This window comes from Indicator indicator, chromosome 39, assembly GCF_027791375.1.
Source record: "Indicator indicator isolate 239-I01 chromosome 39, UM_Iind_1.1, whole genome shotgun sequence".
NCBI lineage: Eukaryota > Metazoa > Chordata > Aves > Piciformes > Indicatoridae > Indicator > Indicator indicator.
The window spans coordinates 1,111,486-1,138,465 of NC_072048.1; the positions used below are offsets into that span (position 1 = coordinate 1,111,486).

The 26,980-nt window shown below is 56.1% G+C and overlaps 3 protein-coding genes across 3 annotated transcripts; all 3 read right to left on the reverse strand.

Annotated features, from left to right (window-relative positions):
* Nucleotides 1-2,394: 2,394 nt before the first annotated feature.
* PSMD3 (proteasome 26S subunit, non-ATPase 3) lies at nucleotides 2,395-7,301 on the reverse strand. The gene is made up of 12 exons (XM_054396838.1): nucleotides 7,115-7,301; nucleotides 6,244-6,434; nucleotides 5,796-5,933; nucleotides 5,459-5,595; nucleotides 5,139-5,329; nucleotides 4,900-5,003; nucleotides 4,681-4,795; nucleotides 4,185-4,304; nucleotides 3,974-4,077; nucleotides 3,407-3,562; nucleotides 3,239-3,289; nucleotides 2,395-2,843 (listed from the first exon to the last, which is right to left on the reverse strand). The coding sequence occupies exons 1-12, from the start codon at nucleotides 7,299-7,301 to the stop codon at nucleotides 2,766-2,768; spliced, it is 1,572 nt and encodes a 523-aa protein (XP_054252813.1). The 3' UTR covers nucleotides 2,395-2,765.
* Nucleotides 7,302-8,997: 1,696 nt separating this feature from the next.
* On the reverse strand, nucleotides 8,998-13,425 carry GSDMA (gasdermin A). The gene is made up of 9 exons (XM_054396865.1): nucleotides 13,212-13,425; nucleotides 12,888-13,098; nucleotides 11,973-12,138; nucleotides 11,804-11,897; nucleotides 11,068-11,274; nucleotides 10,828-10,982; nucleotides 10,322-10,466; nucleotides 9,694-9,767; nucleotides 8,998-9,264 (listed from the first exon to the last, which is right to left on the reverse strand). The coding sequence occupies exons 1-9, from the start codon at nucleotides 13,423-13,425 to the stop codon at nucleotides 9,043-9,045; spliced, it is 1,488 nt and encodes a 495-aa protein (XP_054252840.1). The 3' UTR covers nucleotides 8,998-9,042.
* Nucleotides 13,426-19,589: 6,164 nt separating this feature from the next.
* ORMDL3 (ORMDL sphingolipid biosynthesis regulator 3) lies at nucleotides 19,590-23,001 on the reverse strand. The gene is made up of 3 exons (XM_054396841.1): nucleotides 22,818-23,001; nucleotides 20,722-20,873; nucleotides 19,590-20,061 (listed from the first exon to the last, which is right to left on the reverse strand). Exons 1-3 carry the CDS (start codon nucleotides 22,989-22,991, stop codon nucleotides 19,926-19,928), a joined length of 462 nt encoding a protein of 153 aa, XP_054252816.1. The 5' UTR covers nucleotides 22,992-23,001; the 3' UTR covers nucleotides 19,590-19,925.
* Between the last annotated feature and the right edge of the window lie 3,979 nt (nucleotides 23,002-26,980).

The following is a 26,980-nucleotide window of genomic DNA, read 5'->3' on the forward strand; positions in this document are numbered from 1 at the left end:
TTGCTTCATTGTCTTAATCACCACCCTGCGAGTCCCGGGAGCTCCGGCCGCTGCCCACTCCCCGCTGCCCGCGGGGCTTTCCCGGGGCTGGCAGGCAGCGGCGCCCCCCGGTGTGGCCCTGGGTGCCCAGCAGAGCCCTGGTACTGCAGTGGGTGCTGAGTCGGTGCTGCTGGTGACTCATTAACTGCTCGCTGGCTGGTGCCCAGTGCTGCAGGGTCATCCGTGGGTGACCGGGCAAGGGGACTGTGGCATTTCATGGGCGGTGTCCCTCTGGGACCGCTGCCATCCCCAGCCCATGTGGGCATCTCCTGTGCCAGCTGCCCAAGCCCCTCAGCCCAGTGTCAGGGCAGGCACCACCTGGGTGACCTCCATCCTGGTGAGATCAGCTGGAGGTGGCCAAGGTGAGACCCTGTCCAGGCACCTGCCCAGGGCCACAGCTTCTCAGCTCAGCACCCTGGGACCAGATCCTGCCCCACTGGGTGCCATAAGGGCCAGGTTGTGCCCAGAATCCCTGTGTGCAGCGCTGAGCACCTGGCTGCATTGGGAGCCTCATCCCCACCCTGGCAAGGTGCCATCCCCACCTGGCCCTTCGGGGAAGTGGCTGCCAGGGCAGCCCTAGGCACGGCGCCGGCTGCTCCCTGCCCCTCCGCGGCCCCAGCACTGACCTGGGAATTTTGGCTCCTGCTGCTTCCTGCAAGCACTTCCAGGATCATCCCTTGGCCCGGTGCCAGCTGGGTCAGCTCCTGCCCGGCACGGGGCTGGCCAGGGCACAGGAGGCACCAGCTTGACCCCACAGTCCCGGGGCTTGGAGGGGGACCAGGCAGGATGACCCTGGGGGTAGTGCTCAGCAAGGGGTCTCACTGCACTGCTGACCCCTGGCCTGGGGGCCAGCACTGTCCCCCTGCAGGCGCTGGGGACAGGGATGGGGACAGGGACACCCCAGCTTTGCACACTGCACCAGGACAGACCGAGGAGCCAGTGGGGTACAGCCTGTGGGGTACTACCAACAGAGGCACCCCAAGCCCCGGGAGCTGCTCCCCCTCCCCCTGGGGTACAGAACCCTGCAGGCAGCTGAGGCCAGTCCCTGAGCAGCACAGGGCCTGGCCCAGCACTAGGCAGCTGTTAACCCTGGAGCTTAACGATGGCTCCAACCCCATCCCCTGCTGGCACTCAGTGTTCTGCTCCCAGCCTGCCTGAAGGACCTGGGCAGTGGACCATGGGACCCCCTCTCCCCCTGGTGCCCACCCTGGAGCTGAGGGAAGCTGGTGCCCTTCTGGCATGGGAGGGCACGGAGGGGGCATGTCCAAGTTCCTGTGCCCCTGGTTTCCAGAGGGCAGCTGCCACCTCAGCAGCTTGGTGCTTTCTAGAATTGAGGTGGGGGGAGGTGAATCAGCACCCCAGCCCCTGTCAGCTTTCCAAGGAAGGAAGTGGTGACCTGAGCAGAAACCTCGTGGCTGGGGGTGGTGGGGCTGGCCCAGGACAAATCCCCCCCAGCAGGGCTGGAGCTGCCCAGCCTGGCCCCGGGACTGGCCCCAGGCACCCACCCTGCTGTGGTTGTGCCTCGTGGGCATCCTTCCGCTGCACGAGGCCTGAGTGGGCACCCCCTGCCCTCTCCCAGCAGCTGGGGGGTGCCCCAGTGCTGGATCCAGCACCCCCGGGGCTGGCTGCACTTTTGCCTTCCCTGATTCCCCCCTCCCGGGCTGTGCCTGTCAGCATGGGGCAGCCCCACACTTGATCCCCAGCCCCTGGCCCCTAGGCCAGCATTGCCTTGCTGGGAGATTCCCAGATTGCCCCAGAGAGGGCTCCCAGCTCGTCCCAGCTGGTCCCAGCTGCCGGCAGGACCCACCCCGGATGGCTTCACCTCCCCTGCCCCCATCACTCCCCGGGGCTGGGAGAGGGAGGGTAGGGGACAGGAGGGGCCCAGCCTGAGCCCTCCTGTGCCTCTCCCGGCAGGGGGAGGGGACGGGGTGGGGGCTCAGCCCTTTCCCCCTGTGCTGCTCACATTGATCCCAGCTCTGGCTGCAGGACAAAGCAGGTTTGGGGCAGGATCCACACAGCTGGGCCCTGCTGGGCACTCCCTGCCTAGCTCTGTGACTGATGCCCAGTACTGGGTGCCCAACAGCTCCTCCCTGAGGGCCTGGAACCCCCCCAGTCCCCTCTCCCTGTGCTGCCAGAGGCAGTCCCAGCACCACGGAGCTGTCACAGCCCCCAGGCAGGAAGGCAGAGCCAGGTTGGTGTTTTTCCAACTTTTATTTTAAAAGTCATAATTGAAGCTTAACAAAATTTGACCCCATTATTGTTGTGAGAGCTGGGGGACCCCGGGGGACCCCGGAGGACCCCAGTAGGCCCTGCAGAGCTGAGCTCCTCTTCTTTCCACCCACCCACACCCCCAACCTCCAACCCCCAACCTGTCCTGGCCCTGCTTCCCCAGCAGCTCCCAGGCCCTGGGGCTCCTCTGCTGGGCTCAGCAAACCATGACCACAGCAACCTTAAAAGAATGGTGGTTTGGGGGGGAGGGGAGGGGAAAAAGGGGTTCCCACCACGGGTGGAAGGGGCCAGGAGAGGGGGGCAGGTGGCTGCAGGCCCAGGGAACCCCCCTCCATGTCCCCCCTCCCACAGGACAGACATGCAGGTGTTTATAAAAGAAAGGTAGATGGGGGAGGGGAAGGTGGGATGGGGGGGCCAGAGCTGTGCTGGGGGAAGCTCCCCTCAGACAGGATCTTCCCTAAGGACAAATAAAAAAAGGTAGAGCCAGGCCAGAAGGGTCAGGGGAAACCATCATCATCATCCTCTGCCATCTCCTTGGCGAACTCCAGGTCCTGCTGCTCGCGCTCCCGGCGCTCCTGCGGGCAGAGGCCAGGGGCTGCAGGGGGCCAGGGGCACCACGAGGGGCTGCAAGGGGGGGGCCAGGGGCACCACGAGGGGCTGCAAGGGGGGGGCCAGGGGCACCACGAGGGGCTGCAAGGGGGGGGGCCAGGGGTACCACGAGGGGCTGCAAGGGGGGGGGCCAGGGGTACCACGAGGGGCTGCAAGGGGGGGGCCAGGGGCACCACGAGGGGCTGCAGGGCAGGGGGGCCAGGGGCACAGGAGCTGTGTGTCCTGGTACAGCAGGAGGTGTCCCTGCCTGTGGCCCAGGGTTGGAACAAGACCTTTAAGCTCCCTTGCAACCCAAACCCTTCTGTGGTTCTCTAATCCTGCCCTTCCCACAGCCTCTGGTGGCAGCAGAGCCAGATCTTACCTCTGCAGACTCCAAGTCCTTGTTGTAAGATTTGGGTGGGAACCTCATGGCCTGGAAAAGACACCAAAAAAAAAAAAAAAAAAAAAAAAAAAAAAGGGAGAGGAGAAGCTGTGAGTGAGTGGAGGAAGAGCTCAGAGCCCTCCCTGCTGGGGCAGCTGCTGGCCTCACCTTGACAGACATGTTGTGGATGTCGAGGCAGAAGGAGATGCGCTGGTGGAAGGCCAGCTGGGGCTCCCGGGTGGAGTAGATGTCAATCATCTCCTTGGACTGGACATAGCCCTTCTCATGGTTGATGCTGGCCTCGATCACACCATCCCTGATGGCCTGCAAGCCCCAGGCTGCACGGTCAGGGCACCCCCTGCATGCCCAGGACACCCCCTTGTGTGCCCAGGCCGGGGGCGGCAGCTCAGGGGGAAGGGAGCAGCTGGCTGCTGGGGCAGGAGCACTCAGCTCAGGACACAGGAAGGGGATTTGGAGCTGTGAGTGTTCCCTTTATGAGGGGTCCCCACTTAAAGGCAGCGCCAGGAGGGAAGCAGGGGGCTGTGTGCTGCCCAGCACCTGACCTCAAAGGTCAGTTCCAACCTCAACAGTTCACCTGCAGGGAGGTGGCTGAATCCCCACAGCCCTGAAGGGCTTTCAAAGCTGCAGAGAGGTGGTGCTGAGGGCCAGGGCTTAGCCCCAGCACGGAGAGGGGATGGAGAGTGCCTTGCCAAGTGCCATGGCTGCAGGAGCTACCTTGGCCACGATGAACTCTGCATCCTCTGGGCTGTCCAGCTGCAGCTTCTGGGCGATATCGGCCAGGGAGATGCGGGAGTAGGAGAGGCTGATCATGCGCACACCTGCAGGGCAGCAGCAGTGTGGAGCCCCCCAGGACAGGCAGCCCTGGGCCTGCCCAGCCCCTTGAGCTGGCTGTGGTGAGGCCCCCAAAGCAGTGCCAGGCTCCCACCTGTCTTGATGACATTGTGCCTCAGGCGGATGATCAGGGTATAGGTGCCGTCGGCCTGGAACTTGTCCCCAAACTGATCAAGGACTTGGTTGAACTTGGCCAGGTTGCCTGTCCTGACAGCTGCAGGAGAGAAGGTGACCATCAGCTCTGCTGCAGCTCAGAGCAGGACACTGGGGAGTGAGTCAGAGCAAGGGAATGCGAGGCAGGGCTGAGTCCCAGGCTCCTCCTAGGAGCTACCTCCTCCCCAAGCAGAGTCTGCAGCTGAGTCCCACCAAGGGAGAGGAGAAACCTCCCTGGAGATGCTCAAGGCCAGGCTGGATGAGGCCCTGAGCAACCTGGGCTGGTGGGAGGTGTCCCTGCCCATGGCAGGGGGGTTGGAACTGGCTGATCTTGAAGCTCCCTTCCAACCCAACCCATTCCCTGAATAAATCTATGACAGAAAGCCCTCCCAGTGCTGCCCTGCAGTGTGGGGAGCTGGGCAGGGGCAGGCTCCTACCCTGGGTCAGGAGGAAGTAGGGCATCAGGGAGCGCTTGAGCGAGGGCTGCCGGAACTGCAGCCTGTCTGGGATCTCCCCCAGCAGCAGCTCCACCACGATCAGCAGCTTGTGCACCTTCAGAGGAAAGAGAGCACCCAGTCCCAGTGAGTCCCAGTGCCAAGGAATTTCCCTGGGTGGGGGGTGGAAGGCACCCAAGCCCCCAGGCTGCCCCTGCTCACCGTCTGCTTGAAGCCAACCGCGGTGTGCTGCGGAGCCTTGCGCAGGGCATTGGTCATGGTCCTGCGTGCCTCAGAGTACTCCAGCTGGATGGCCTTGATGCGCCCTGCGGTCCCAGGGGGCAGGAAGTGGCTGAACCCAACCAGGCCCAACCTCCCCAGGCCTTCAAATCCTGCCTGCATACCATGCCCCCGGGTCCTCTGCAGACCCCGAGCCCTGCACCATGCCCTGGGCAGCTCACCTGTGTAATAGAGGTACCGAGCCCACTCGTTGTTGTTGGCCTGCTCAGGGAACACAGACTTGGAGACCAACTTCTCTGCTTGGTCGTAGAGATTGTAGTGGAGATAGTTCCTGAGCAGCAGGTTCAGGAGGGTGGCCTGGCCGTCGGCGTCATGCCGCAGCGTGGCCGTGCGGAGCCGGGCGTGCAGGAAGCTGCCAGGGAGGGACAGACAGGGAGAGGGGGAGGGAAAGCACCTCAGGGAGGAGGAGAGGAACTGCCCTGCTTGCTGGGGCACACAGGGTTGAGCTGAGGGAGAGCCCAAGTGCCAGGGCCCAGCCTACCTCCGGACCACATCCAGCTTGTTAAGGAACTCGTAGATGCGGGAGTGGTAATAGTAACACTTGGCCACCACCAGGTCCAGGGCCCGGCGGTTCTGGGAGCTGATCTTCTGCATCAGGTCATCAGACACTTTCTGAGCCTGCCAGAGGGGAAAAATGTCAGAGCAGAGGAGGAGACTGTTGCCCAGCAAGGGCAGAGAGGCCACAAGCAGCTGAAAGCAAGGGGAGAAGCATGAGGCTGCAGGTCCCCAAGGCTCTTCAGGTCTTGCCTGGCACAGGAGCGCCACGGGAAGAGCTCAGTGGCAGAGCTGGCAGCTCAGGGCAGCTCAGGGCATCTCACCTCCGGGTACCGCTTGCTGTTCATCAGGTAGATGACAAGGAGCAGCTGCAGGTAGGTCTCCACCTCTGGCAGCAGAGGGGCTGAGGCTGCCTTGCCCGTCCGTGGGCGAAACTGCAGCTCAGCTTCTGTGTCCATGGCCTGGGGGTGAGAGAGAGGTGCTGGAGCCCTCCCAGTGCTCCTCAGCCCAGCCCCAGGGGCACCTCTGCTGACAATAGAGCCAGCCTAGGGTGCTGGCACTACAGGTCCAGCCCTGCCAAGAGCTGCAGTGCCCAACCTCATTTCACACACAGCCCTGAGCAGCTGGGCTGCATGTCCCTGCTGTCCCCAAGCCCCTGCCGTTTCCAGTGCCCTCCCCAGCCCTGCACAGCAGCACTCTGGAGACTCCTCGGTGCAGGAGAAGTGTCCCCTCAGCAGCTGGCCACCTCTCCCTGCCCTCTTGTCTCCATACCTCCTCCAGGAAGGCCAGGAGGAAGTCCCGCAGGGTGGTGTTGGAGGTGAAGAAGCCATTGATGGCTTTGTGCAGCACGTTGGAATTGAGGCGGCGCGAGGTGGAGGGCAGCGCCCGCAGGGCACGCAGGACGTAGCGAGGCTCCTTCCCTGACACAGCCTTCTCCAGCTGCTTCACGTGCTCCTTGATGTCTGCAGGAGCACAAGGGATGTGCCATCAGGAGGTGGCTCCCAGAAGCCTCTCCCAAAGGCAGTACCAGCACAGCACTGGGATCCTTCCAGGTACCAGGTGCTCTGTTCTGCTGCTGTCTGGTCCTGCTCAGGGGCTGTGTGGTCTTAGTGTCCTAAGTGACCTCACCTGCCCCCTGCTCAGAGTAAGGGGTTGGAGAAAACCTCTCCAGAAGTCGCTTCCTCCTCATTCCCCTTGTGCAGGCCCCACTAGAGCGTGTCTGGAGCTCCCCCTGCCCCTCATTGGAACCCTCCAGAGGTTTCCCCAGAAACGTACCTCGCACCTCCCTCCTCTCAAAGTGAGCCCCAGTTCCCCTCTTCTGACACCTTTTCCAGTGTTTCCCCCCAAAAGGCAGCTCCATACTCCCCTTCCTCTGCAGAGACCCGGCCGCCTCCGGGGCTCATATGGCTCCCCTGCGCCCCAGACCCTCTCCTGCAAAGACCCCTCACAGAGGCTCCCCACAGCCGGTCTTGGTCTCGCTCTTCGCCATGAGCCCTCAGCCGACACTCTCCACAGCAGATCCCCGTTATCACTCCGGTCCTTTCCATCTCTCTCCGAGACCACTCCCCGCTACCTCCCATCACAGGGACCCCTCTCCGGTGCCCTCCCATTCTCTTCAACCCGCCCCCCCCCACAACCTCACCTTCCAACGTGATGGCGTCAAGCTCTCTCTGCGGCTGCTTTTCCCCAGCCGTTTCGGCCGCCGTCGTCGTCGTCGTCGTCGCCGCTGCCTCCTCCTGCATCTCCACGTCGGGAGGTGCCGGCGGCGGCCCGTCGGGGGGGACTTTGGCCTTGTCGCCGCGGCGGCGGGAGGCGCCCTCCTGCTTCATGGCCGGGCGCGCCGGGCCGGCCGTGACACTGCAACAACCGCGGGGCACGCCGGGAGTCGCCAGGCACGACCAGCCGCGGCCGGCCGGCCTCAGCGCCAGGCCCGCGCAGTCGAGCGCCGAGCTAACCCCAACCTGCTGGCTCCTTGTGATGGTTTGAAACTGTCTTAATTTGAAACTGTTTTAATTTTTTCCTTGCAAAGTTCAAAACAGAGAAAGTGAAAGAGTGTAAATAAGTCACTATTGGGTGTAAGAAAGCAAAATACTGATTGTTCTAAACACTTCCATTGGATTGATAGAAATGTTTAAGAACTATTACCCAGAACAAAGTGGGGCACTCTGCACACTCTGCGTTCTGCAGTGGGGGCAGTTGCTGGGCTGTCTGGCTGCTGTTTCTTCTTCTCCTCTGGCCGAAGATAACACATACTGACCTTGGCAGCTAAGTTAACAACCTTCTGCTTAACTAACTCTGCTTCTCTGTCCAGGGGAGTCTTGGGGGGAAGCTCTTGGGAGAGAGAGAGGCCCCTTTGGGAAGGGTCTCCTTTGGGGGGAAGCAAAGGGAGATCGGTTGTGCTTTTCTGTTGACTGTATCTATTTGTAAATGTTGTGAATTTTGTATATTTGTACATATTCATTGCATTTCATCGTAGATTGTAGACTCTGCTTGTAAATATAGCCTTCATTTGCTTCCAGACTGGGCTAGCCTGGTTATTGTTGGGGGGGGGGGGGAATTTCAGCTCACACCGACACACTCCTCCCGCCGCGCTCGCTCGGGTATGTCCGTCACGCTCTCGGGCGTTTCCGACAGGCACTTCGGCATTTCCGTCCGCAGCTCGGTTCTTTCCGCCCCTTTCCGTGGCGCATGCGCCTCTCGCTGGCTCGCTGAGGCGAGGTGCGAGGCCCCGGGCGGGGGGCGGCTGTCGGTCCTCCGCCTCTGAGGGCTCGGGGCTGGTGCTGGGCTCCCCTCATCGCTAGTGCAGAGCGTGGCCAGGGCCCTCGTCCTGATGGTGCCCCCCGGAGTCATTGGTGACTGGCCAGGTGAGCAGCAATGCCCCTTGCCAAGGGAGCCTGCGGGGAGCTGGGCCTGAAGGGAGCTGGGCCCTGGGTCTGAGAGGATCCAGGCCTGGAGCCTAAGGCAGCACCCCTGAGTGACTGGTTAAAAAGTGGGCTTTGAGAATGTACTCAGTAAGAAACGATTATTTTTATTTATGAAGCAGTCATCAAAGTGTTTGTCAGCTCCTTCGGAAGCGTGTGACCTCCCTTTCCATGGGCTGTGTGTGGTGGAAGTGCCCTTTTACACCTGTGCATCACAAATTTCTACCATTTAGCACCTTACTGAGGCACAGGTGAGTGACAGAGGTGAGCAGGCTGAGGGGATTCCTGCTGATGAATTTCTTTCTGCCTTCTTGAGCCCTTGAGCAGTTGTGTGCTGATGTTTGTGAGGAAATCCAGGACCACATAACCACAAGCCTGTCAGCTGCACTTTCTTTGGGCTGCTGGATGAGTGAATGCCACTCTGCATTCATACAGGGGGAGAGAAAACTTGGGTTTGGTATCCATCTTCTGCATTCCATAAGGAGTTTTCTTGCCTTAAATCTGTTTTCCCCGCTCATTACAAAGCAGCACTGAGCATGAACAAGCAGTCTGTCACCTTGGAAGGAGTAAAGAGTAGAGCGAGAAACTGGATTGCAGGGGGAGGCTTTCAGCTATGTTGTTTGCCTTTAAATCACCCCAGAACCTGGGCTTAGTTACTCAGGAGATTAAGGACATGCAGAGATGCATACAGGGCTGCCACAGGTGGGAAGGCTTTTTCTGGCAAGACAGCAGATCCATCTTCTTGGAGTGCCATCCCACTCTTCTCAATCATGGCTGTGATCAGTGCTTGTTCCTCTTGTGAGAAGGAGCACAAGAAGGTGGCCACGTTGAAAGGGCTGCACACACCCTCCTGTGCCAGGATGCCTGAAACCTTCACAGCAAGAAGAAAGCAAGCCAAGTCAGTATTTTAATGCTCCCAGCTATGGAAGGCATTAAAGAAATGACCTCTTTGACTTGTGAGGTGCTTCAGTGTCTTTACAAGTGCATTAAATAGTCTACATTTGTATGTGGGACTTCTCATGCTGCAGGGTTATTGTGCTCCTGTGTATCCTGTTCTCAGTTTCTGGTGAATTTGGTGTGTCCAGAAATCAGAGGATGATTTGGGTTGGAAGGAAGCTTAAGGATCCTCCAGTTCCACCTATGGGCAGGGACACCTCCTACTAGAGCAGGTTGCTCAAGGCCTCATCCAACCTGGCCTTGAACACTTCCACTACCTTCAGCATCATCTAAATGGTGCTTTGCTTGGAATACCACCTCCCTGCCCCTTCATTTTGAGCCCAAATGATGTGTGTTCTCTCACCATCTTAAGCTGCTGGGGCACCATCTTCTTGTCCAAGGACTCCAGCAGCAGCAGCAGCTGATCCTCTGTTAGCTCTGTGAAATTAAACCAGGTTTGGACCAGAAGAACTCCTCCAGTGTCCCAGGGACAGCTGGTGGGATATGGAGGCTGTCCATTGCCTATCTCATAAGGCAAATCTGTTTGGTCAGAAGTTCTTCAGATGGTCCAAGGGGGCTGAGGGGAGGTTCAAGCCTCACCTGGCCTGGTGCAGGAGGTTATTCCCTGCCAGGAGCAGGACCCTGCACTTGCCCTTGTTGAACTTCATGGGGTCCCTCTCAACTCTCCAGCCTGTCCAGGTCTTGCTGAATGGCAGCACTCCTCCCACTTTATACCATCAGCAAACTGCCTGAGGCTCCACTCTGTCCCTTCAGCAGGTCATTGATGATGCTGAACAAGACTGGACCCGGTCCTGACCCCTGGGGAACACAAAACTCACCTTCCCTCCCACCATCTAAGAAAGGGCTTTCTGTAAATCCTCTGCCAGTCCCTCCTGCTTCTGAAGTTGCCTTACTCTGCCAGCCCTGTTGGTGGGAATGTTCTTGACATCTTCTGCTGGAGTTCTGTGTTCAAGGGACAGGGCCAACCTTACCTTCCAAAGCATCAAGAGTGTAGGCAAGGGCTCCTGCCAGCCTGGAGTGTTCTGAAGAGTGCTGTAAGATGCTCAGCAGCTCTTCTAAGTCTGGGCTTGCTGTTTGCAGCTGACAACTATCAGCTCCATCAAGAACTGTATTCACCTAGGGGGGTAAGAAAGAGAAATGTCAGGATTTCAGAGGAGAGGCTACTGATGGTCCCTTCTGGTCATGGAGTCTGTGATTCCCCTTCCTCAGATACTCATTTGGCTGTCAGTGAGGCTTTAGCATCCACCCCAGCTCCAGTCAGAACATGAAATAGAAATGGCTTTGACCTCCAGGTCCATCTGCTGGGCTGTGTTCAGGAAAGCTCTGTCCTGAGCACCGTCTTCTCTGTGTGGTGCTGGAGACCAGAGAAATGTGGCCAGGGAAAGAACTGGGCTTGATGTGGCACAGGAGAGGTGACTCCTTGGGCAAGATCAGAGATGTCTCTGCAAATCCTGGCAGTAAAGAGAACCTGACTTACTGTGTGGCTCAGCTCTTCAAAGAGGTTCCTGTCTCTCATCACAGCTTTGATGGCCTTTAAAAATATGGCAGGCAGATGAGGAGCCAACGGCAGGAGAACTCCACAGCTCCTTTGTACTTCTGTCTTTAGTTCTTCAAATCTTCCTGCTGATGGACCTGAAAAGCAGAAGGAGTCCAAACACATCACTCTGAGCTGGGTGATGCCACAAGAAGTTCTCTCAGCTTTGATTTTAAAACATACCAGGAGCAAAGTGCAGGTCAGAGCAGGACAGGTCTCCTTCAGGTGTCAGCCAGTGCTCTGGAGGAGTCACATAGCTTTGCAGCTCTGCTCTGCTGCTGAGATATTTTATCCTCTTTCCCACAGAGGCATATGTAACACGATCCTGATGTGCTCTTGTGCTATCAGACACAAATGTGGATGCCCTTTCTTCTGGGAAATACTTCAGATCTGCAGGGAGAGCAGAAGGACATTGCTGATTGAGAAGGACACCTCACAGACAATCACAGAGTGCATCAGGTTGGAAGGGACCCTCCCAGGTCTGCCCAACCCCACTGCACTGAGCAGGGACATCTCACAGAATCACAGCATGGTGGTGTTGGAAGGGACCTCTGAGGATTGTGTCCAACCCCCCCTGCCAGAGCAGGATCACCTAGGGCAGGTCACACAGGAACACATCCAGGTGGGCCTTGAAAGTCTGCAGAGATGGAGACCCCACTGCCTCCCTGGGCAGCCTGTTCCAATCCCAGACCACTCTTGCAGCAAAGAAACATTTCCTCATCTCCAACCTAACTCTCCCCTGGTGCTTTCAGGCCATTTCCTCTCCTCCTGTCACCTCACACTACATGGGCACATCCCCATGTGCTTGCAGATGACCTCAGGGTGGCCATGAGGCTGGATGATACTTCAGAATTTTTTTTTTTTTCCCTTCTGTGTTGTCTCCTGAGTGGAGGGTTGGGGTCTTCTGGCAGGTACTTACTCCATGGCCCGTCGGTGATGGCCAGCTGGATGGCCCTGAAGGCCAGGGTGCAGCCCTTGGGGATGGTGATGCTTTGTTTGCTCTCCCAGGCACCCTGGACAATGACAAAAACACTGTTGCTAGGTCTGGGTGACACAGAGACACCACTGAGCCTGAAGAGAAATCAAACCTTGGCACAAAACTTGGCGTAGAGCTGGGCCATGAGGCTCCCATCTGCCTCGGTGAGCTCCACGTAGTTGGCCTCCTCCGAGGTTTCTATGGACTCATGGACCACGTACAGGTTCTGGCCTGCTTTCTGGAGCTGCTGGATGAAGGGGTGCTCCATGTTCACCTTCCTGAAAGACAGAAGGGTGCAGTGTCCTGGCTGTGAGTTCTGACACCTGAGGCTGCTTCTTGCTTGTGTCCTTCCTCCCGGTAGAGAACAGGATCACAGAATGCCTTTCTTTGGAGGAGACCAAGCTCACCCAGGCCAACTTTTGATTCAGCCCTGCAAGGTCACCACTGCCCGCTCCCTGGAGGGGTTCAAGGCCAGGCTGGATGAGGCCCTGAGCAAGCTGGGCTGGTGGGAGGTGTCCCTGCCCATGGCACAGGGGTTGGAACTGGATGAGCTTGAAGGTCTTCCAACCCAACCCATTCCATGAATCCCTGAATCTCAAGGTGTTGCCACCTCTGAGTAACAAAGAAATCATTACCATGGCAGAGCTACATGAGGAATCTTTCTGCCTCTCCTTCCCATCCTCCAGAGTAAGTCTAGAAAGGGGAAGTGTGGGGGGGCTGGAAGGGACTTCTGGATCTCATCTAGTCCAACCCCCTCTGCTCCTGCAGGGCACCCACAGCAGCTTGCCCAGGAGCACAATGGTCAGGGAGGGTTGGAAGCTCTCAGAGAAGGAGACTCCACAACCTCTCTGGGCAACCTGATCCAGGGCTCTGAACCCTCACACCAAAGAAGTTTCTCCTCCTGGGGTCCAGTTTGTGCCCATTGCACCTTGTCCAGTTGTTGGACTCTCAGGTCTTAACTGTGGCTGTTGGGGACCCGTGGAGGCTGCAGGAGGGTGCCCAGTGGGCATGGTGGGCTCTGCCTGACCTTTCTGCTTTCACTGCCTCGAGCTTTGGCACTGGGACTTGGTTCTTCTGCAGCTTGATGGCCCATCCTTTGGAGGAGGAGGCAGCTCCTTTGATCTCCATGTTTGTGAGGTCAATGTTGATGTTCAGGCTCCCATCCACCTTGTCACTGATGATTTTTTGGACTGTGAACTGCTGTGAACCCTGCTCAGCTCCGCTGGGAAGGAGGGACCCTGCAACAGTCCCATGTGTTAGCTCAAGCTGCACAGGACTCCCTGGTAGAAGTTCAGGCCCAAGTGAGCCAGAAAGCTTTGTCTGAGGAGATGGTGGCACCTGTGGCCTTTACCTGAGCTTTTGTCACCTCCTCCAGGCAGCAGCACATCCTCCAGCCTGTACCAGGTCTGTTTGTAGCAGGGGGATGACTGGAACTTGGCTTTTCTTTTTCTCCTCACGAGGCAGAGGGGTTGGAAACGCTCATGGTCCAAGATGCTGTGAACTGGGACTAGGTCTCCTCCTGGATCCATCTGATTCACTATGGATTTGGTGACCTTCTTAAACATCCTGCTGGGGCTGGGTGTGCCTTAGGGAAAGAGGCTGAGATGAGATAAGCAAAGTGACTTAATTATGGTCATAAGGTTGGAACAAGAGGCATTAATTAGGAAGAACTTGTCCAGATGTAGAGTGACCACCCCAAAGGCCCCATTAGTACAAAGACTAACCTGGAGAGGCTGGGAAGGAAACATCTAGGGAAATTCCCTAAGGACAAGTGGAAAGTTTTGCATCTGGGGAGGAACAGCCCCATGGATCAGTACAGGTTGGGGGCTAAGCTGTTGGAGAGCAGCTCTGGGGAAATGGACCTGAGAGTCCTGGTGGACAACAGGATGCCCAGGAGCCAGCAATATGTCCTCGTGGCCAAGAAGGCCCCTGGCATCCTGGGGTGCATCAAGAGGACTGTGGGCAGCAGGTTGAGGAAGGTTCTCCTGGTCCTCTACTCTGTCCTGGTGAGGCCATATCTGGAGTACTGCATCCAGTTCTGGGCTCCCCAGTTCAGGAAGGACCTCATGGAAGTGCTGGAGAGGGGACAGCAAAGGGCTGCAGAGATGCTGAGGGGACTGAAACAGCTCTGTGACAAGGAAAGGATCTTCCATGGACACCTTGCTCTGATGAAGGTTTAAAAATCAAAAAGCTTGAGCAGCTTCTTCCTGGTTTCTGTTGCTTCCTTTCTTCCTGTGCCCCTTGCTCTTGGCAGACAGGAGGAGATTTTGGGCTCATTTTGAAATGATTTTGTCCAGCCATACTCAAAGGAAGTGAAATTGCTGAGGGTGAGTAGTGGGTGGTGGGAGGAAGTAAGAAAGTTTATTCCACTGCAGATTTCTCCCCAAAACCCACCCCCATCTGAGCTATGTGGGAATGTCCTGGTGTGCTCTGCCTGCGTGCCCTGCAGAACAGAGCAGGTTCTGGAAGAAGAGGAAACCAAATTGCTGTTGGGTTTCCTCTTGTGGCTTGTTTTCACCCCAGAATTTCAGGTTTGCTTCTTGTTTGTAAGATGTGATGTAGAATTTTGAGCTGCAAGTGAAGAACCTTCCTGAGCTTGATTGAGGAGGAGGGAAGAATGCAGCTCTGCCCCTCCTCTGCACCCTCCTCCATTCAGCTCTGGCCAGAGAGGAGGTGCTGAGCCCAGAACCCCAGCGTGGTGGGGCTGGGGACCTCTGGAGCTCATCCAGTCCAGCCCCCCCTGCTCCACACCCCCAGCAGCTTGCCCAGCAGCACAGTGCCCAGGGGGGGTTGGAAGCTCTCCACACAAGGAGACTCCACAACCTCTCTGGGCAGCCTGCTCCCCATTTTTGGCTCAGAGGAGCAGGCAGGGCAGTATCTCCCCTCTCCCTAATGTCCCTCAGGAATCTGATTTAGTCTGGTGCTTCCAGAAAGCAGGAAGAGCCCCAGTCCAAAGGCTGCTGCACGCAGCCAAGCTGTGTGGGTAACGCAGGATCCTTTTAGTAGCACCCACAGGAATTACTCTGCCAAAAGAGAGAAACCTTCCCCACGAACATCTTCCAATCCCACCTCTCATTCCCTCCCACAAGCTCCTGACGCTGTACTTGCCTGTGGGGAGTGCCTGGGATCTCCTCTGCGGTGGCAGGAGGGACAGGGCAGCTCTGTGCTCCGCAGAGAGGTGGCCTCAGAGCGGCGTGGGCTGGGAAGTGCTCTCTGCCCGGCCCCCTGCCGACAGAGCCGGAAGCAGCTGCTGGAAGAGGGCACAACCAACACGGCAGAGCCTTGTGCAATCCTTCTTCCAAGAAGTGGCTGTTGTTGACTTGAGTCAGTGTGGCATGGATGGGTGAGCTGGCATGGATGGGTGGCATCAGCTGGTCCCACAGCTGGGGGATTCCTGGCAGATCTGTTTCGGTTTCAGTATGGTTTTGCTTTCGTTCAGTGGTGCCCAGTGACAAGGGGCAGTGGGCACAAACTGGACCCCAGGAGCTTCCATCTGGACAGGAGGAGAAACTTTGGTGTGAGGGGATGGAGACTCCAGCACCTCTCTGGGCAGCCTGCTCCAGGCTCCAGCATCCTTCAGTTCAAGGAGTTCCTCCTCATGTTCAGATGTGCCAGTTTGTGCCCATCACTGGGCATCACTGACAAAGCCTGGCCCCATCCTCCTCCTGCCACCCGCCCTTGAACTATTGATCACTTCCTCCCTCAGGCTGCTTTAGGCTCAACAGCCTCAACTCTCTCAACCTTTCCTCCTCACAGAGCTGTTCCAATCCCCTCAGCCTCTTTGTAGCCCTTTTCCAGCTTGTTTTAAAAGCAGAAGCAGCCCAAGTGGAAGCAAAGGCCTCACAGAGGAGTTTTTACATGAATACTTTATTAGTTTCTCTTAGAATACTGTACAAAGGAGTAATAAAAATATTCACACTTTTCTTTTAGAAAGTTCTCTAGGTGAGACTTCTGCAGACACAGCAAAAAGAAGGGCGACTGGGGGAGGGGGGGAAACAAACACCAACAACCAACCCTCAAACTCTGTACAACCTCAGAACTTCCCATCAATGAAAAAAAAAAAAAAAGAACAAAACAGCACAAACCAAAAAAAAAAAACCCAAAAAAACCCCCAACTAACTTAGCTCCCAAACTGCTCCGAGGAGGAGAGGTTGCCACAAACACTTCTGCATGCTTAAAAGAGGCTTTAGGCAAAGATAAAAGCAACCTAAAGTCACCATGAGAAATATTAATGTGTTAAAGAAGATAACCAGCTGCTGGCTCCTCTCCAAGGGGCCAAGCTCCGTGTTTCCATTAAAAACAAACAAATTCAACAATGATTAAAAACCCCCAAAGTACCCAGGAATTAAGTAGCTTCAGACCTCAGGCTTTTGATTTTCTCTGTTTAAAGGCTTTTTGTTTTGTTTTTCCTGGATGACATCTTGTTGGCTACGGGAAAGGGATCAGGAGACAGGAGCCCTAATTTGGAGGCATCAGGCTGTCAGGTCTCCATTGTGTCCTGGCTTTCCCACTCTGGCAGTGGCTTGGAAGAGGCTTTGCCCAGGACAGTGTGGGGCAGAGGGATAGCTTCTGCCACTGCCTGTGAGCAGCTCAAGTGGTGCTTTGCAGAAGCTTTTCACCTTCAGCATTCATGGTGAAACAAAAGAGAAAAACCTTCCCAGTGCCCCCCTTACCCAGTGATTGTTTCTTGGTCACAGGATGGAGCCCACCTGTTCTTCCTGATGTTCCTCACAGGGAGCCAGAACAAGTTGGAGAGGAAAACCTCTCAGGTGTGATCCAAATCCCACTTAAAATCAGTAACAATCAACTGTCTCCTTCACACAGGCACCTGGAGAGGATTCCACAGTCTCAGAGAAGGGCTGGGCAGTCTCTGTGCTCATGTTCTGCCTCTCCATGCTGCAGGTTCCCCTCACACCACTGCAGGTCCACAGCTGAGCCCCCCTCATCCTGCCCACGGTGTCCTGCTGGCCCTTCTCAGGAGTGAGGTACCCCAGGAGGGTGCTGGGACTGCACTCTGTGTGTGCCAGCTCAGCCTTCCAGTGCTGAACTCACTCCCACCTGGATTTAACAAACCCAAACCAGCTCAGTGCAGACTTCCAGGACACCCAGCACTGTCTGCTCCTTCCACAGTACCACAGGCAGCTGGAAACTGAGCTGTGACCTCTCAGCCTCTGTGACACCAACTGGAAGGAGCCACAAACCCACACTGAGACCAGCAGCACGCAACAGCCAGAACTCTCTCAGGTCCTCCTAACAAGTAACAATTGTGGTTTAATGATAATTAACTTGGGGGCTCTTGTCTGCTTTTGATTAATTCTGATGCTGACCTTGAAGGTGAGGTCCTGGGGGGAGGTGGGGTCCTGGGGGGAGGTGCCATCAGATAGAGATTTGTTCAGGTAACTCTTAATCCCATGGAGATAACTGACAGCCTCCATCATTAACACAAAAATCTTCCTTCACCTCTCTCACTCCTTTCCCAACTTCTCTACCTTTTCATTTCTGTTTCCCTTGATTGGATGAACCTTTGTGACTCTGAGTTAAGCCCTGATGGCAAAGCTGTGTTGCAGTAATGCCTTTTGCCATGGGACCCCCCAGCTGTCTAATGGCTCTTTGTAATAATTTCAGTGTGAACAAGCTACAGCAGAAAAGCTTCCTGTTAGAATTAAGGCTTTGCCTAATAACTTTGAGCCCTCCAGGCTTTAAAACTTGCCCTTTTGGGGCCATTTCTGGTCCTGGTCTGTTTTACAGCTGCTCTTTAATTCAGCCAAACAGGATCAGGTGTCCCCAGTGTCAGTTAACAGCACAAAAAAAAACCAAAAAACCCAAACAAAATAAAAACCCAACAAAACACAACCCAAACATCTTCAAACCTTCAGCTCAGGCTTTGGAGGAAGCTGTCAAGTGCTGGACTCCATGGAGCTGAGCTGGCCTTGACTTTCAGCTTCTGCTCACACTAAAAATGCCAAACCTGCTCTGAGTGCAAGGTGCAGACCCTCAGAAATCAGCCCTGTGCCTCGGTCTCTGCAGGAGTGATGGTTTTAAGCACAGCAGCAACTGTTTCTCTTACAGCAGAGTTTGGCTTTCCCCTCCTCTTCTACCCACATAAATATTTTTCCCAGAGCTCCACCTGGGAGGGCAGCATTCTGGGGACTGACACTGTCAATTTCCAAGCTGATTGCTGAAATACCTCTGTTTTGAAAACAACAGAAATCTTTGTTTTGAAAACAAGAGAAATCTTTTCCCAAAGTCATTGTCCAGTAGCTTAAAGACTACATCAGCTTCAGGGCACCCAGTAGCTGAATTCAGCAGCAGTCCTTGTGTCGTGGTGCTGAAAAGGTTTAACCTCCCCACACCCAGCAAGCAAACTGTCAAACCCCCTTGCTGGAGAACAGCCCTGAGGATCCAGCCAGACTCTTTTCTGCATTCTCCCTTTTTTTTTTTTTTTTTTTTTTTTCTGTTGCCCCTTTTCCCACCAATTATTCTGATTCTCTGCCTTCCAGCAGCCCCCCGGGGAGTAAAGCAGCTCACCGAGAAGGACGCCTGGAGCAGTACAAGACCTACACAACCCTCACCTACCCCTGCCCCATGTCCTATGCTCAGACCAGCAAAACAACTCAGCAACGTCCAACTATGACCTCTAAAGCTAGGATTGGCTAATGCAGGACCAAAAAAAATAGCATCTTGAAGATGTCTCTACCAAAGGAAGATGACACAAGCACTAAGACAACAAAACCACAGCTGGCATGAGGAGAAACCACCTCACCCATCACAACCCCAAGGGAAAAACTGAGGCTTGTGAGCAGCAGGAAGCTGTCTCAGCCAGTAGAGCTGAACCTGCTTTATTCAGGTGGTAATTTTAGGGGTGTGGGGGGGGGGAAGGCTGAATTATGTTCCTAGAGTAAAAGATTCTCTCATTGGGAGCTCAGCCTGGTGCTGTTCCCTCCTCAGGGATGCTGCTGCTGCAGGGTTTGTGCGTGGAGCTGAGCGACAGACTTCAGGTGGAACCAAAAAAATGGAACCTGGAGCCAGAGTGAAGTCCACGGGCAAATCCCAGGAACGTGTAGACAGACTGAAGCAAGCCAGGAGCTGGACTGAGGAGAAAAAACTCCTCAGTTACAGTCACTCACTGGCTCTGTGAAATCAAATCAGCCTTCAGGGTCTCCCCTGCTCTGTGTCCTGAGGAGCTCAGGGGTGGTTGTGGTCGATCAGAAAACACAACCTGCAGCCCTTAATCCAAGCACTGCACTGCTTGGAATGTGCTTAAAAAAAAAAAAAAAAAGAAAGAAAAAGAGGGATTTGGGGGTGGGGAGCAAGATTTTCCCCAGAAGTTTGGGTACAAGCTGAAAAGAAGAAGGGTGATCTGGGATCTGTTCATCTCTTTCCTGAACCCCACAAATGGTACCGTCAAGAACTGAAAGCTTTGTCCAGTCACAGGTTTGGTGCTGTCTTGAGTGAAGGAACTTCCTTCCTCAGTGGTGTCCCAATCAAATCAGTCCTTCTCTTCCCCCCACCCCCAGAAAAAAAAACAAAACTAAAACCAAAGGAACTCAAACCTCCCCCAAACAATCAAGACTTTGGGGAAAGTCTGGCTGCATCTCTTTGAATCTCCCCTCACCTAATTGCTTTAAAGCACCAAGCTTCAGAATGGGAGCTCTACTGTAAAGTGCATTTACCACAGCAATAGTACCAGCACTAAAAAAAGCTTTTCCCTACCCCCCCCCCGCTTCAATCCCTCTTCTCTTCCTTCAGGATCTGGGATGGATTCCCCCTCGTTGTACCTCAAAGTCTCAGTGTTATCTGCATCTAGTGATGGAGGCTGGGAGGAGAAGGAAACCCAGCGTGGCGCATCCTGCTCCGCACTAAACTCTACTCAGGAGCTGGCGGTGGCTTGGCTGGGCAGGAGGAGCCAGCATGCGGCGTGGGTCTGTCAGGTACTGCCTGGAACAGCTGCTTGTGAGGTTCAATCCCAGTGTGTGCAGGGCTGAGGAGGAGCCAGGATTGGGGGGGGGGGAGGAGGGAGAAGAGAAGGAGCTCCCCCCTGCTCCTCTTGCGTCGGGCTCCAGGTTCAGTACTTGTTGATGCCGAAGATGCGGACGCCGTGAAGCTGCGGCAGCTTGGGGATCAGGACGCTCATCAGGGAGATGGTGTTGATGACAAAGTGTATCCGGTCATACTTGGTGTAAAAGCTGGTTAGAAAATACCTGGGATGGGGGAAAAAGACACAGGAGGAACCACTGTCAGGGTTTTGTGTTTCCCAGGCCGGCAGAAGTGGTGATGGCTGCACAGGAGCTGCCCCAAAGGAATCGGAAGTGTTTCGGGGGGAAAAGACCTCGAAGAGGTTGGGGTTGTTCAGCCTGGAGAAGAGAAGGCTCCAGGGAGACCTTAGAGCAGCTTTCCAATACCTCAAGGAGGCTACAGGAGAGCTGGGGAAGGACTTTCTGCAAGGATTTGTAGTGATAGGGTAAGGAGCAATGGCTTTGAGCTGGGAGAGGGGAAACTGAGACTGGAGATGAGGAAGAAATTCTTGAGAGTGAGGGTGGGGAGACACTGGCACAGGGAGATTGTGAATGCCCCCTCCCTGGAGGCATTCAAGGCCTAGAGCAGCCTGGGCTGGTGGGAGGGGTCCCTGCCCATGGCAGGGGGTTGGAACTGGCTGATCTTGAAGGTCCCTTCCAACCCAACCCATTCCATGACTCTATGATCATCGAGTCCCACCACTGACCCAACACCACCACAGCCATTAAACCACAGCCTGAGAAGGTACTTCATGACCCCCGTTCCACACCAACAGCCTGGAAATGCCGTTTGAATGTCCAGGCTGGGGTTTTTTTTTGCCAGCTGAGTGGGAGGTGAGGACTCACAGGACGATGGGCATGATGGTCAGGAACTTGCGCGAGGCTGTGAACTGCACCCCGTAGTCCATCTGCTCCCAGTGCGTCAGCAGCCGAGCCTTGCCCTGGTCTGGTGTCTCAAAAGGAGTCCCCTTCACGGTGTGGAGGAAGATGTACATGCTCTGAGGAGAGACAAGGGCAGCAGGAAGCACACAGTGCTCTAAAGAACAGCTGAGGGAGCTGGGGGTGTTCAGTCTGGAGAAGAAGAGGCTGAAGGGAGACCTCATTGCTCTCTGCAGCTCCCTGAAGGGAGGCTGGAGTGAGGTGGGGATTGGTCTCTTCTCCCCACTATCAGGTGATGGAGAGGAAATGGCCTGAAGTTGCTCCAGGGGAGGGTTAGGTTGGAGATGAGGAACAATTCCTGTCCTCAGGAATTGGAACAGGCTGCCCAGGGAGGTGGTGGAGTCCCCATCCCTGGAGGTGTTCAAGAAAGGTCTGGCCATAGCACTTGGGGACATGGCCATGGTGGTGCTGGGTTGATGTTAAACTGAATGATCTCGGAGGTCTTTTCCAAGCCAAACCATTCTGTGATTCTCTACACCTCAGCTGCAGCAAAGCAGCCCAGTGGTGCTTGCAGCAGCCTGGAGCTCCACTAGAGGGACGCCTGGGCGCTGCTGGAGAGCAAGCAGAGGAGGGAGGACTCCGGGGAGGAGAGCTGCCAGCCAGGCCAGCTCAGCTCGGCTGCTACACGTGAGGCCTTTCCTGGCTGTCAGCCAAGAAGGTGGTTGGAGATTGGGGCCCTGGGATCTGTGGGATCAGGAGATTAGCCTGGGCTGGCTCTGTGGGCAGCATGAGGCAGGAGGCTGTGCAGAGAGTCCTGGTGGAGCTGTGGGCAGTGAGGGTCTGGTCCTGCTCTGATTAGAGTTCACCTCCTGCTGTGGTGGAGCACAGGCCACAGATAAACAGCAGGTGCCTGGCTACCTCCCAGCCCTTACTTCCAGCCACCAGTGGCCCTTAGGTCCTTTCTGTGCCCTCGATCTAATGGTTTGAGCTCCCAGAGAAGGGGAAGCAGTCAGAGAATCACAGCATGGTAGGGGTTGGAAAGGACCTCTGGAGCAGGTTCACCTAGGGCAGGTCACACAGGAACACATCCAGGTGGTCCTTGGAAGTGTCCAGAGATGGAGACTCCACCACCTCCCTGGGCAGCCTGCTCCAGGACACTGCCAGCCTCAGTGTAAAGAAGTTCCTCCTGGTGTCTAGATGGAGCTTCTCATGTTCCAGTTGATGCCCATTACCTCTTGTCCTGTCACTGGGGCCCACTGAGAAGAGTGTGGAGGGAAGGAGCTGGAGAAGCAGGCAGCTCATGAGCTGAGCCCTGGGCAGCTCTAGCTGGTGGGTTTGTAGGCTGGCAGCCCAGTAAGGGGCTGGGTTTGGCTCTGCAATATTCTGGGGCTGAGATATTTGAAATAAAGTACACCACAGTGATCACTGCAGCTGTGACAGACTTTGTCCCCTGGGCCTGAGGCTGCCCAGGACCCAAGACCCACACAGCAGGATGGCAGAGGCACAGCAGAGAGTCAGTCAAGCAGCTTCTGCCACCCCTGGTAGCCCAGAACCCCCCAGGACCTGTGTCTGTCTGCTGTGCCCACCTCGTACCCCAGGGCTCTGACACCCCTGCACTCAGGGACCTGATCCACAGGAGGGGAGGATCCATCCCTGAGTCTCTTTTCACTGGAATCAGAGCAAAGGTTGGGTTGACTCCTGGGATGCTTTTGACTCCAAGGCCAATTCAGATTGTGTCACTGAGTGAAAGCTGCTGTGCCAGCCTCTGGGGCCCCTCTCAGCTCCTCCTCCTTTGGGGGGGGACATGACAAAGGGGCTTAACCTTCAGGCAAATGAATTCAGCATCCCCCCATCTCCCGAGCAGCCTCACCAGGCTGTCTCACCAGGACCTAAGCTGGCTTTAAATACATGACCTAGAGGCAAAGGTGCCAGCCCAGGAGAGGAGGTTGAGCAACTCACTCCCTGTCTTTGGAAAGCCAGAGGAGGGAATTGTGTCAACAGAGACCTGAGCAGATGGGAGCTGAGATGACCTCCGGGTGACCCCAGCCACGCCCTTCCCTTACCATGTTGTGAATGATGTTGGTGAGAGTCCAGACCACAGGGACGCTGAAGAAGGGGATGCTGAGCAGCACGACGTGCAGCAGCCCGATGCCCAGCACGTATGCCAGCCAGATGCCTCTGCTGTTCATCACCCTGGTGTTGGGGTTCACCTCGCTGTGGGCAGTGCCCACGTTCATGGTGCCTCCTTCCGTGCCACCAGCACCCCTGCAACTGAAGCAGACTTGGGTCAGAGCTTGGAGCCCCCCCTGCTCCAAAGCACTTGGGGAAGCCCAGCCCTGTCTTGCTGTCCAGCTCTGCTTGCAGATACACAGAGTCAACCTCAGTCCTCTCTGCACCTCCTCAGCCTCACTCCAGAGGGGAAGCTGGAGCTGGGATTTGGGAATGGGCTGTGGGAAGCTTGTCAGTGACAGAAGCTCCTTGTGAGCTACTGAAGCCAAGGTGTCAAAGCTTGGACTGGAGCAGTGCCCTGTGAGGAGAGGCTGAGAGCCCTGCAGAAGAGAAGACTGAGAGGGGATTTAATCAATGTTTATAAATATCTGAGGGCTGGGGGTCAGGAGGCAGGGGCCAGGCTCTGCTCACTTGCACCCTGGGATAGGACAAGAGGCAACGGAGATAAACTCCAGCACAGGAGGTTCCACCTCAACATGAGGAGGAAACTTCTTCACTGGGAGGGTCACAGAGCACTGGAGCAGGCTGCCCAGAGGGGTTGTGGAGTCTCCTTCTCTGGAGGCCTTCAAGACCCATCTGGATGCATTCCTGTGCAACCTGCAAGAGATTCTGTGGTCCTGCTCTGGCAGGGGGGTTGGACCTCAGGAGGCCCCTTCCAACCCCTGACATCCTCTGATCCTGTGTGTGATCCCCACAACAACCTGACAAGACAAATGAGTCTACACCCACTGCTGAAACCACCACCACAGCCTTGGGACACTCAGCACCTGAAGCTTCTTCCACACTTCCAGGTTCACCAGACATTAACCCCAGGCACAGAGCAGGAGGATTTGCAGAGTGCAGGCAGCTTTCTATCAACAGATCTCCTAATGAGCTCAACTCAATTAGCAGGGTTCTGCTCTGCTCTGGAGGCTTGCTGGGCTCCTGGGCCTACCTCACATGGTTTGATTCCAAATTAAGACTGAGGGTGGGGGGTGTGGAAAGAAAGCAACAAAAATAATTCCCCTGCAACAAAAATAACTCCCCTGCAGGGAAGGAATGAGATTCCTCTTGAGGAACTGCAAAAGCTGGGATGTTTCAGCAGCAGGAACTGCAGAGGAGATGGCTTTTCCCCTACCTGGAAGGAACATCTGCCACACAGGAGGACACAGAGATGTTCAGCTGAACAATACCAGGAAGCAGGACAGCTCTGGACTGGTGCCCTGGGGATGCTGCAGGTGTGGGAGTAGGTTTTGGGGCTGCTGCACTGAGCAGCAGCAGGACGTGGGGCAGCTCTGAGGCTTCCTGGGAAGATGAGAGCTTTGGTTTATTGGTTTCCAGGGGCTCCAGGAAACAGCACAACTCAGAAGTGCTGTAAAGCTGAACATAAACCCATCTCTGTCTGTGTCCCACAGGGCTGCAGCTTCATTAGGCCCCAGGGTCAGGCCCTCCTTGGCCAGAGGACCCCATGCTGAGAGCTGTTTCCTGCTGTCTGGCCCTGTGGCTCCCACAGCTGGAGGAAGGTGCTGCTGTTCTCTCCAGCTCTCCCATCTCAGGGGGTGAGTGGGAGCCAGCTCCCTCCTCACACCCTGTGTCCTGCCAGAGCTCTGGGCCTGCCTTCTTTCAGCAGCTGGCGCTCGCTCCTCTTCCTGCCCAAGGCCAGGACACAAAGCACATGCAGGCTTCTGGCTCCTGGGATGCTCCCTGGAACTTCCCAACCTCTTCCCAGTGTGCAGTTGGGTGTTGGGGGTGGCTGTGGTGAGGCAGAGCTGCTGGGTGAGCAGAGCAGAGGCTACCTGGGGTCAGTCACAGGGCTTGTATCTGGAGAAGGAGAGGCTGCAGGGTGCTCCTTGCCTCCTGGGTCAGCTTGAAGCTTGGTTTGGGAGCAAGACTTGGAGGCAGGGTTGAGCCCTCCAGCCTTAGCAGGGAGAGTGGCTCCATCCTGAACCTGGTGCAGCTCTGAAGGGCTTGTGGAGGGAAGTGGAGGAGTTGTGGTGAAGCACAAGAGGAGTCCAAAGAAGTCAAATTGTTGCAACAATAAAAAAAGAGAAGGCCAAGAGCCCTGTGGAATGTGTAAACAGCAGTGCTCTTTGCCAGACACTGGGAATAATCCTCCTGGATACTGGTGAGGCCTCAGCTAGATCCTGTCCAGGTCTGGAGGAGCTGGAGGGAATCCAGGGGAGAGCAATGAGAATGAGCAGAGGTGTAGGAAAAAACATGACCTGCAAGGACAGCCTGAGGGGAAGAGCTTTGTTTAGTCTAGAGAGAGGCTGAAGAAAGTCCTCAAACCCTGAAGGGAGCTGCACAGAGGGAGGGAGACAACTGCAGGGCTGAGACTTGGAGTGGAGGGGACAATGCAGGAGGTCTGATGTTGGGGTGAGGCTTGTGGGAAGCCTCTGGGAGCCTCCCTGGGGCCTTTCCCAGCAAGCTGAAGAATGAAGGTTGCTCTCTGCCCTGGTAGCATTGGCCAGGTAGCCTCTTCAGGCCTCCCTTCTTTGGAAGTGATGTCCCCAAAAGCCTGCAGGAGCTGGCAGCCCTCCCTGCAGGCCCCCAGCCAGGCCTGCCCCATGCCTGCCTGGCAGTGAAGTGGCACTGCCAGCTGAGGACACCCATTGAATGTAATCCTCATGGAATAAGGAGCAGCTTCTCCTTGGTCCCTGCTGCAGACCTGGGCAGGGGCAAACCTGCAGGAGGGTGCCAAGGGCCAAGCTTAGAAGCTGTTTGTGAAGCAATTCTCCTCCTGCCTCAGTCTCCCTGTTTCTAAACAAGGGGGGGAGGTGGCTGCCATGCTGGAGACATGGAGACATCAAGCATTCAGCCTTGCAAGGAGGACAATTCTCTGCTTCTCCAGTCCTCTCCTTCCCCACCTACCCTTCGTCTGGGCATCTGCCCCTGCTCCGCCCTGGCATGTGCAGCCCTTGCCCAAGCTCTGTGCCCACATCAGGCTGCAAGCACCACACAGTGTTGCAAAAGCCTGGTCTGGGGACTCCCAAAGCTCCAGTCCCTGCCCCCATCCCACCTCATCTGCCTTTTGATTTTCCACTGGGAATGTGTTCACCTGCAGGCACCATGGCAGCAGGAGGAACCCTGGCTCCCCCTGGCACGGCTGGCAGCAGGGCTCTGCTTTCCCACTGGGACTGCAGGGGCCTGGGGACAGAAAAGCTTTTAATGTTTCACCAGACCCAGAGTGAAGGTCAGGGCTGTGCTGACACTGGACAATGTCCATCCAAGTAGGGGAAAAGTCCTGGCTGTGGTCAGAGGCAATGAGCAGATGGTGGAGCTGAGCCCTTCCTCTGATCCTTCACATCCTGCTGCCTGTCCACAGCTCTGCTGGGACAGATTCTGGGGCTCAGAGCTCTGGCAGCATCTCCCCACTTCTGAGGTAGGGGGGGAACAAAACCGACCCCAGCAGCTTCCCCCTCACTTTATCAGCTGCTGAGGACCCACAGCCTCTGCCCACAACCATGCCACCAGCACCCCAAGGGGCAGCCCCTTCCCCACTGCCTGTGCCCAGCCCCTCATGCTCCAGCCCCAGCAGAGTCATTGCTCTTCCCACAGCTCTCCTGCAGGATCACAGCCTGGGCCCAGCAGCCTGTTCTGGCTCATTCCCTGTCAGGAGCTTTGCAGAGGGAAGGAGGACTCAGGCTCAGGCTCTTATCTCGATCGATCTTCCTGAGTGTTCCCAGAATGCCAGCCATGGTGATCCTGCCCTGGGGAGCCCAGATCCCTATCTCTGGCACCACCAGCAATCACCATCTCCCCAGCCAATAAATATTTCAAACCTTTCTCTGCAGGATGGTTTCAACCAGAGCTTCAAGTACACCAAAGACCTTGGCAAAGGTGGCTGCCAGAAGAGGTGAGGGAGCTGAGCCAGAGCTAGCCCAGGCACCACCACCTCCCATCCTGGTCACTGTTGGGAGTTTAGACTCAGCACAGAACCATGGAATTGTTTAGGTGGGAGAAGACCTCTGAGATCATCGAGTCCAACCATTAACCTAAGCCTACCCTGGCCATTAAA

Excerpts from the sequence above, each read along its gene's own strand:
- GSDMA (XM_054396865.1), bottom strand. The coding sequence starts at position 13,425 with ATGTTTAAGAAGGTCACCAAATCCATAGTGAATCAGATGGATCCAGGA. Across the intron at positions 10,983-11,067 it reads TGACCTGCACTTTGCTCCTG|GTCCATCAGCAGGAAGATTT; the intron begins GTATGTTTTAAA and ends TCTGCTTTTCAG. Across the intron at positions 9,768-10,321 it reads CACTCTTGATGCTTTGGAAG|AGCTAACAGAGGATCAGCTG; the intron begins GTAAGGTTGGCC and ends TTAATTTCACAG.
- PSMD3 (XM_054396838.1), bottom strand. The coding sequence starts at position 7,301 with ATGAAGCAGGAGGGCGCCTCCCGCCGCCGCGGCGACAAGGCCAAAGTC. Across the intron at positions 5,934-6,243 it reads TCCTGGCCTTCCTGGAGGAG|GCCATGGACACAGAAGCTGA; the intron begins GTATGGAGACAA and ends TCTCACCCCCAG. Across the intron at positions 2,844-3,238 it reads AGGACTTGGAGTCTGCAGAG|GAGCGCCGGGAGCGCGAGCA; the intron begins GTAAGATCTGGC and ends CTCTGCCCGCAG.
- ORMDL3 (XM_054396841.1), bottom strand. The coding sequence starts at position 22,991 with ATGAACGTGGGCACTGCCCACAGCGAGGTGAACCCCAACACCAGGGTG. Across the intron at positions 20,874-22,817 it reads CCAACATCATTCACAACATG|AGCATGTACATCTTCCTCCA; the intron begins GTAAGGGAAGGG and ends GTCTCTCCTCAG. Across the intron at positions 20,062-20,721 it reads ACCATCATGCCCATCGTCCT|GTATTTTCTAACCAGCTTTT; the intron begins GTGAGTCCTCAC and ends CCCCCATCCCAG.